Source organism: Schistocerca nitens, chromosome 3 (genome assembly GCF_023898315.1).
Source record: "Schistocerca nitens isolate TAMUIC-IGC-003100 chromosome 3, iqSchNite1.1, whole genome shotgun sequence".
Lineage (NCBI taxonomy): Eukaryota > Metazoa > Arthropoda > Insecta > Orthoptera > Acrididae > Schistocerca > Schistocerca nitens.
Window position 1 is genome coordinate 792,724,930 of NC_064616.1, and position 10,265 is coordinate 792,735,194.

The 10,265-nt window shown below is 43.2% G+C and overlaps 1 protein-coding gene across 1 annotated transcript in view; it reads right to left on the reverse strand.

The window, feature by feature from the left end:
• Positions 1-9,990, reverse strand: part of LOC126249430 (homeobox protein Hox-B4) — a 413,208-nt gene extending 403,218 nt beyond the window's left edge. The window contains exon 1 of the mRNA XM_049951082.1: positions 9,501-9,990. Within this exon, the coding sequence (XP_049807039.1) occupies positions 9,501-9,990 (490 nt within the window). The remainder of the gene's footprint in view (positions 1-9,500) is intronic.
• Positions 9,991-10,265: the final 275 nt, after the last annotated feature.

Below are 10,265 nucleotides of genomic sequence, written 5' to 3' on the forward strand. Positions count from 1 at the left end.
TAAGGACATTGTACGCCATTGTACCCATTTAGAGGGCAGCGCGACCGCAATTTTTGTTCTTATATACAGTATGGAACCACTAGGAACCGTTCAAAATGATTCGACGAAATAAGAACGTGATCAGAAGCAGCAAAGGGTTTTTCAGCCCTCCTGTTTCACACCCTACTGTGGAGTGCGACAATGACACGTGCGTGACTACGACGGCAAAGGGTCCGTCTGAGACCCCTCAGTTTGGAAACACCCGCCCACATTTACTGAGCGTCCTAAAAATGTGCCTTTACAGAGAAAACCTGCGAAGCAGTCCTAGATGCCTGCAGGTGGGAAACTGGTATCGGAAGGGTAGCCTGCCACAAGTCCCCTTGAGCTACTTCATAGGTTTTCTTTGTAAAGGTACCTTTTTAAAATTAAAACATTATATAAATTTCCTTGTCATTACTATAAACGTATTCTGCTGTGAAACATTAAAATGAGGGGTGGCAAGTTAGATTTTTGGGATGCGACGAGCAGACACCGTAAGAAACTATGAGCCGACCACCAGAACCGATCCCTGGAACTGTGCCTGTCTGGAGTATATACGGGGTGTTCAAAAAGTCTCTCCGCAGTGCCGTATAATTGTTAGCCGCGCGTGCCGTATGAATGTTCGCCTGCCTGGGTTACTTCCCAACATTCCACTGTTTCGTTTACCTCAGACAGCGTCAGTAGTTTCGTTGGTGTGTGTCGTTACGTGTTGACGTGACGTTAAATTTTAGTTCCTTTGTTCGTTTGTTTCGTTTTTGTCACTGTTAAAATGCTAACCATTGAAGAACGTGTGTTTTTAGTCGAACAAGTGTTCAAATCTGGCGGTAAATACACAGTTTCAGTTCGTCAAACATTTAATTCAGTTTTCCTAGAGACAACACTCCCACATCGCGATACTGTGCGAGATTAGATTAACAAATTTCGAAGTACGGGTTCAGTGACAGATGCACCGAGAGGTGGTAGTCCTAGCGTTTTGTCTGAGGATAATCTACTCGATATTTCCGATAAAATGTCCATGAGTCCGAACAAGTCAGTAAGAAAACTCGCCCAGCAAATCGATGTTAGTGTCGGAATGGCCCACACAGCTGTAAGGAAAAAATTAGAACTTTTCCCATACATAGTGACAGTCGTGCAAGAACTGAAAAATACTGATGATGGCAAGAGACTGCATTATTGTCAATGGTTCAAAAATTTCGTTCAACAAAATGTAAGGGATATTCTTAATGAAACGTTTTTCACTGATGAGGCGTGGTTTCATTTATGAACTCGCAAAATTCTCGTATGTGGAGTACTGCAAATCCATTGTGTATTCATGAGGAACCACTTCATCCTGTGAAAATAGGAGTTTGGATTGTAATTTCTAGAAGTCGGATTGTGGGTCCCATATTTTTCAACGAAACAATAAACGCAAAACGATACTGCAGTGATATTCTGCACCAATTCATAGGATAACTTGTGTGAATTACTGAACGATTATTTTCAACAAGATGGTGCAACCGCCCATACAGCTCGCGTTTCAATGTCTCTGCTTGCTGATGTTTTTGGTGATCGCATAATTTCACAGAGACTTTGGCTTCTACGATCGCCTGACCTAACACCACCTGACTTTTTCTTCTGGAGTGCAGCGAAAGCAACTGTCTATAAGAACCGTCCAAAATCCATCGATCAATTGAAAACTGCGATATCCACTTTCACTGCTTCTGTTACAGAAGAAATGTTACAGCTTGTGTTTGGAAACATGATTAGACGAATTGAATTGTGTATTCAACAACAGGGAGGGACAGTTTCAACATTGAATGTGAAAATTTGTAAGTAAAAATGAATATTCAATAAATTAATAACTTGTATTTCACTGAGTTTCATTTCGGTATATTCACTGCGGCATACGGCACGCGCGGCTAACAATCATACGGCACTGCGGAGAGACTTTTTGAACACCCCGTACAATCAAATAATCTCATACTGAGATTGCAGAAAATCTTTCAAATTTGGTATTACTAGCACTAACTAGTTTCAAAGCGACGTCATCATCTATCCGTAAAGAAAACGATATTTATATTGCGAGCTCGTCCTTATGTACTGTTCAAGTGTGTGCTGCAATCTAACATTTTAATTTCCAAAATTTTCGGATAGCTTTCGGAGAGCAAGTAGCACGAATACTAAGTCTCTAAAATGCCGAGGCTGATCGTACCTGGTACAAACAGCACGTATGGCAGGTTTCGTGAGTCCACAGGAAGGACAGACAAGCCACCGGAAATTGAGTAAGGGGAGACACAAAGGAAAAGATGATCCACTAAGAACAAAAATAAATTACAGAAAGGCTAGTTTTCCGAATGTAGGCGGAAATGACATTTACCTGCTCACATACACACAATCATCAGACTAGTATCCACGATCGTAGCGTTACGTGAAATACTGATTAGAATGTACGCGTATGCACACTTCCATTTTTATACCGTTTAAATTGGGACATTGTCGAAGTTGTGACGTTTTGTAGCTATTATAGCTCTTAAATTATTGCAGCGACACAAGTACTTCCCAAATTTTCGGACAAATGCTTTTCTAATTATATGTATCTCTGAATTATAATTGCCGGCCGCTGGTGGCCGAGCGGCTCTGGCGCTACAGTCTGGAACCGCGCGACCGCTACGGATGCAGGTTCGAATCCTGCCTCGGGCATGGATGTGTGTGTTGTCCTTAGGTTAGTTAGGTTTAAGTAGTTCTAAGTTCTAGGGGACTTATGACTTCAGCAGTTGAGTCCCATAGTGCTCAGAGCCATTTGAACCATTTTTTTGAATTATAATTTTTTGAAAGTTATGCTAAAAAGTGCTAAAAATTGATGTAAGCAAATAATAATAATAATTATTATTATTATTATTATGTCTGCCTCTGGTAGCTGAGTGGTCAGCGCGACGAAATGTCATCCCTAACGGCCCGGGTTCGATTCCCGGCTGGGTCGGAGATTTTCTCCGCTCAGGGACTGGGTGTTGTGTTGTCGTTATCATTATCATTTCATCCTCATCGACACGCAAGTCGCCGAAGTGGCGTCAACTCGAAAGACTTGCACCAGGCGAACGGTCTACCCGACGGGAGGCCCTAACCACACAACATTTCCATTTTACTATTATTATCATATTGGCACAATTTATATATATTTCTTATTATTATTGAAATCTTCGGTATCGGTAGTTCGTTAAGAGTGGGGTTGAGGCAACTTAAATACAGTAATAAACCGTGACTTCCCCTCGATCCACTCGTGTAACGGCTTCCACAACAGCTGAATGTTGTCAGTAGATTTTGAAACGCTAGTTGAAGCCTGTTCTCCTGGCGCATCCACTCTGTTCCCTGTAGAAAGACTACATGCTGACTACAGCTCACTGAAATGGACGGGAAAGTAGAAAGAAATTATTCGAGTACGAATATTTTAAAACAACGTAGCTGTGTTATGGTAACTGTGACTTAATGAAATTTTTGGGAGCGTAGGAGAAAGCAGCTTATGTAAGAGCATTCGGAATTTTTAACGTCATTCCCTCGTCTTTGTACGTTATTAAGCTGTGAAGAAAGGCAGTAATACTTATGGCGAATATTTCTCGTATATTATGTTCCCCAGCTTCTAAAAAGTGCAAATAAGAAAAGTATTTGTACTGTGTGTATTCCACTAGAGCCGCAATTTAATCTTTTTTAAGTTATTTTGTTTTTCTGCTCCTAGTTTCGAGCATGGCTTATATATACATAATGTAACGGATCTAAGCGCAGATATTTTTAATATGTACACAAATCAGTGTGTTGGTTGTCTTTTCTTCCCACAAACACGTCACATAATTTACTACCTGATGCTCTCTTAACGGTCGGAACTGCAACACTAAGTGGACTACCTTGTTAGTACAAACTAATCATTTTGCGTCCACGCGTCCACTTTTCAACGTATGACTTACTGCCCAAGGCAAAATAAGCGTTAATGACTTGCTCTTGCTGCGTGTACTTGGAGGTAGTAGCGAACCTAAAAAGTACAACTTGTAATAGCTATAATTTTTAGTTTGCAACTGACGTAAATACTGATGTAATATTGTTCAGAATACCGCCCTCAGTCACCGATCGAAATATGTGCACTTATGTCCGTTACACCCTGTATGTTGGCAGTATGGACACTATTTACACACATTTACGGCGTTTTTAACGGTAATCGTGGACTAAGACATTATTTTGTTTTGACATACCTGTGATGTAACTGTACGATGTATTTTTATCTCAGAGATACATTGTCTGATAACATTTTATTATTTTAGATGAAAGTAGTTTCTTCATTGATCAGAAAATTTCGGACTGTATTTTCTCCTAAATTATCTGTGCACCGAGAATAATCGTGTCTAAGTTCCCATTATATTTATTTTTTATTTCTAAACGAGGTTCGTTCGTTTAAAATGATACTGGAACGTATCTCAATCTCCACCTAATAAATAAATTTCATGTAGCTCCTCTTTTCTGTTCTATGAAGAATTGAAAGATTACTAATTTTTTCATAATGTGGGGCCACAGTCATAATATATTTCTTTAAAGTCAGTACCGCCGTTAGACAGTTGTTTATTTACAGTGTTACATTTACACTTACAGTGTTACATTTACACTTAAACAATCATGATTTCGACTTTTAAAGTGCCATTATCAAGTGTTTTAAGTGCTATAAATTGCCTAAGATGGCACACTGTCATATTAAAATACACAATGTTAAATGCCGAAATCATGATTGTGTAAGTGTAAATGTAACACTGTAAATAAACAACAGTCTAATGGCGGTACTGACTTGAAAGATTACTGATTATGTGTACCGTATAGTGTCGTTCCCGTCTAAGATGTGTAAATGTGGAGAGAGTTTTTTTCTTTTGTTTATATGATGTCTGAATCTTTTCGCCCGTACGTCTCATTTTACAAATTTCTGTCGATCATATTTTTTTGCGTTTCGTCCATTCTGTGTATTATGTTCATTCCCCTAATTCTTCTTTCAGCGCAAAGGCTAATTTTAAGGTCATTATTACGAAATGTGTAACTTATTTTTAAGAAATATTCCTCAGATAAGGACATTTTCTTTCTTTCTATTTTTGCTAATGGTAGTTTTTCATTTTCATTACAGTAGCTGTGCAGTTTTACCATAAATAAGACAAAGCAACATGCGTTTATTTATCGATTGTCATTTTTGATTTGTACTTCACTGTTGCTGTTTGAGTTTACATATTATCATTTTGTCATTTGGAGATCGTTAGTGGAGCTGTGGACGCTAGACAATAGAATGCCAAGCGGATAAATCGGAACGTTTCCGACGTTTTCTTCTGTCTGAATTCAATACAGGGATGAAAATAACGGAGGCAGCCAGAAACATTTGCGCCGAGTGCGGGGATAGTGCCATCCGACAGAGCATGGCAAGAAAATGGTTTTCTCGTTTTAAGGAAGATCGTTTGACATTAGTGACTCTCCACGTTCAGTGATACCTACGGAGTTTGGAGAAAATCGTTTAAACGCAATAGTGCGCAACGATCCGCGTCAGTGTACTCAAGAACTGGAAAATGTGATGATATCTGATCATTCCACCACCATGCGACGTTTTCACGCAATGGGGAAGGCTCAAAAATCGGGTGTGTGGGTACCGTACCGCATGAGTAAAGCGAAAATCACAAAAATCAGCGGGTGGACATATGAGCATTTCTGCTTGCTCGTCATCAATTGGCTCGTAAACAACACCGGCCATTCGTATCCTATATCGGTACTGGTGACGATAAATGGTATTCTTTATGCTAACATAAAAGAAAGGAATGGCTGAGCTCAAACAAAGCACCAGCTTCCTGTACAAAACCTTGCGGCATCCATAAAAGATAATGCTATGCGTCTGGTGTGGTGTACTACGATATGCTTCCCCGAGGTATAACTATCACTGCTGGCATCTATTGTCAACAACTGAGACGTCTTGCTGATGCAGTCCAGGAAGTTTGTGTGAAGTGATGGTTCTCTACAATAACGCTCGCCCGCATCCGCTAGACTGACAAGAATCACTATACAGGAGTTGGATTTGGAAGTCATTCCGCACCCATCTTATTCAGCTGATCTCGAGCGCTCAGATTTTCACGTCTTGCTCCGTCTACCGAACAACCTTCGAGAAATTTCCTTTCCGGATTAAAGTGCACTCCAAACATAGCTTCTTCGCCTCAAAATCACGTGATTTCTGCAGTCGCGGAATGGGAAAGTTACCCCACCGTTGGCAGAATGTTGTCAATAGTGAAGGAGAATATATTATTGATGACTAAATCTCTAGTATGTATGTCTGTTGTGTCTATTGAACTTACGGAAAACGCTGTGAAATTATGCACCAGCCCAATACTATGAAAAAATAAAGTAGCATACTAGGGGACTTCAAAATGTAAGTCATATATTATTATGACAGTCCAAGTAACTTTTATTGAATGTTGCACTACACTTCAAAGTGACACTGTTATGTGGCACTATTTTTCAACATAGTCACTAAATCTCTATAAACAACGAATGGAATATTCTAGCAATCGTACAATTCCTCGAAGATAAAAATCCGCTCCCTGGTCACGGTGCTATTTGTGAACCATTGTGTGAAATCATCACTGTTTGAAAATGTCTTTCCTACCAGAAGTTCTTTCAGCTTGCAGGAAATCGCACGGCCGCTTCCCGATCAGCATCGCCCTCATCTCTGGCACCATTTCACTACGACTGGACGCGACGTTGCATTTGGTCCATACACCGCCAGAGTTACCACGTCAATCCGTGTACTGTTTACACGTTTTGGCGAGAAGAATCTGTTGTCCCAAGTAGTCCAGCTTTGGAGCGTGTTTCCAGTTGGCGCGCCATTTCTCTCCCACAGTGTTTTGCATCTGTTATTCGTATCGCAGCAGAAACCCGGTACAATTACTCTTTCCTGACAATGCGCCGCTCTTGTTGTGTGATAGTCTTAGCGTGGGACGGGATGTGTAACTTACTTTCTAAAGTCCCTGCTTACGAAAAAATAAATTGCAGCTCTTGTGAAATACAAGAACAAAATCACTTCATCACGTCTGCAGGTTATTTATAAACGTACAGTAGGACCTACGCCTCATTCGACATTCACATAACGAACAGTTTTCGTATATGTTGGGTTTTATAGCTCTAGTTTATAACATACTCAGTGTCGTATTTCTGCTGTCATAATTGACCATTTTGAGCCACCTCCCTACGTTTTTTTTATATATTTCGCAGCTAATTGGCAACCTGGGCGAATGAGCGTGATGACGCAGTTGCAATATTGTATAAATGCCTTTGGGCCATTTCGAGTTACGTTTTCACAGCCGTTTCCTTTAAAATTTGAAATCCGTTCTTTGGTTTCGATACCAACCCTTTCTTGTACTAGGTGGAAGCTACCACCGTCATTTTATTCAGACAATAGCTGTTCACCGCTGTGATACGAGTGACAGAGAAGTACCAGATTGTCGTACTTTATCGACTACGACAGATCTTTCAATATAAATACAGATAACAGCTACCACTCACTTATCAAATACTTGTTTATTTCTCTACACTTTTCCAGGTTCATTTTCAGATGGGGCGTGCGGGGCTTACATATTGATTTCGTAGTATGATGCTGGGTACTGGCGCTGTGGGAGAAAGATCGGACTGACTGAGCCACACACTGAGTATCCCATTAATGACATGGTTAGCACACTGGACTCGCATTCGGGAGGACGACGGTTCAATCCCGCGTCCGGCCATCCTGATTTAGGTTTTCCGTGATTTCCCTAAATCGCTCCAGGCAAATGCCGGGATGGTTCCTTTGAAAGGGCACGGCCGACTTCCTTCCCTAATCCAATGAGACCGATGACCTCGCTGTTTGGTCTCTTCCCCCCAACGAACCCAACCCAACCCTCTCCAATGACAACAACACCATTAATGACAGCTACATCGCAAGTTGTGTCGAGAAACCAATAACGTTACTTACTTCGGCAGCACGGGCGATACTGATGTTCGTACCTAGCCGGCGCTTTCCACCCATTTTCATTTCCTATTGGCTACACAGTAAACAAGCAATGAAAATGGAAACTTCCAGGTGAATATTGTCAACAATCTACACTTATATCTACACTCCGCAGACAACTTTACGGTCTGTGGCGGAGGGTACGCCTGGTAGGCTATAACTATCTGTTCAGCTCTTCTCTGTTCTTTTCACGAATGCCACGTGGGAAGAATGACTGTGGACAAACCTCGGTATTAGCTCATTTTCTGATTCTCTCGTCACCGTCACAAACTTCGCATGACGTATGTGGAAGGAATTAATATGTTTCCCGACCCTTCCCATTACCGCACTCACGAAATTTGATAGTAAAAGTGTCTGCGATACGCAACGCCTAACCTAGGGGCCACAGCAGTTTGTTTGGCATTTCCGTAACGCTCTCGAGCTTACTAATCAATCCCGTGACGAAACTTGTCGCTCTTTCTTGAAATTTCTCCATCTCTTCTTTTAATTCTCCTTGATATGTGTCCCAGACCGATGAACAGTAGTCGACAATCGGTCGCACAAGTGTTTTGTGGATGAACTACATTTCCTTGAGACTCCTGGCATGAGGGTCAACTGTCAGCCCCTGCACCAATCAACAATACCGCCCATACTGACGCAGTGAATAAGGAAATTAGTTTTTGCATATAAAAAGTCACCCGTGGCGCTACATTGAAGTGTTTCCCATTTTCTCGTCACAGAGCCAGTGACCAGCATCTCGCTACAGTAACAAATACGTAGCCCCTGCACGATCCATCTGAAATCTATACTTACCTGCGTACTCTGCAAGGCACCAAACGGCGCATGGTAGAGGGTAACTTGTATCACTGCTAGTCATTTCCTTTCCAGTTTCACTCGCAAACGGAGCGAGGGAAAAACGACTGTCTGTATGCTTCCGTATGCGCCATAATTTTCTTGGTTTGCCGTCTCTGTCTTTAGTCGAGATGTCGGCCTACGTTGGCTGCTGTAGAATATTTCTGCAGTCAGTCGTAAACGCCGGCACTCTAAACCAACAGTATTTCTGGAAAAGAACGTCGTCTAACCTCCAGCGATATCCACTTGAGATCATTGAGCATTTTCGTAGCACTCGGGTGTGGAAGGACCAACCCGTAACAAATCTAGCAGAACGCTTCTGAATAACTTCGATGTGTTTCTTTAATCCGACATAGTACGGAACCCCAGCAGTAATCGAGATGGGCCACATAAATGTTCTACACGATATCTCGTTTATAGAAGAGCGACACTTTCCTAGAATTTTCCCAATAAGCTATTGTCGACCATTCATCTTCGCTACTATCTGAAAATGCTCGAAAACTAGTGTACAGGAATAAACAACAATTTAGTAACTGACTGGTCGCGGTTGTCTCCATTTATATTTAATTAATACACAGTCAGTATCCAAAATGGACAAGCTTAGCCCTCTTTGTCGAGCCTAGGGACTGACCTGCGACGGAGGTACCGTCAACGGCAGACGCTGGCACAGACGCAGGGGCGGGAGCCGGCGCCGGTGGGCTGTGCGAGGGGGGAGGCGGCGGGGCCGGCTGCTGCGGGGGTGGTGGCGGCGCCGACACGGGTAGCCAGGCGCCGTACAGCAGCGGCAGCGGCAGAGGCAGCCCCAGTGGCAACCCCAGACCCAGCTGCAGCGGCAGCGGCGCCGACGCCTGCGGGGGTGGCTGCGGCTGCGGCTGCGGGGGCGGCGCGGCGTCGGCGCGCGCCATCAGGGCATCGATGGAGAACGCGCTGCGCGCCGCCTCCATGCGCTCACATCGCCCGCGGCTTCCGCACTGGCTCCGCAGCCTCCGCGGGGCGTACCGCGTACGCGACCGCGGCACCGCCCCTCTCGGTTGCCATTGGCCGTCCGGTTTCCAATCGCGGGTTGCCGCGTGCGGGAGGCCACGCCCAGCGCCGCCACCCCTCGGCAGTTTCCACCTCATTAGGAAGTCGCTCGACCGTAACGAAGAAGCCGGCCTAATGAATCGATGCGTCGCGTGGCTTGCGTTTAACGGGCGCGGCTACCAGATTTATGCCGTGTCTCGACTAAATACATCCGTCCCAGCAAATGCACTGCACGTGATAATGTATTCTCTGTGCATCGCCTCTCCTACTTTATTCCCGGGCCATCCTTTCGAACTCAGTATTATTTGTAGTATTTATGTTCCTGCGCGTTTGTGTATCAGTGTCTCTGAACTATTTCTGCTGAAGTTATGCT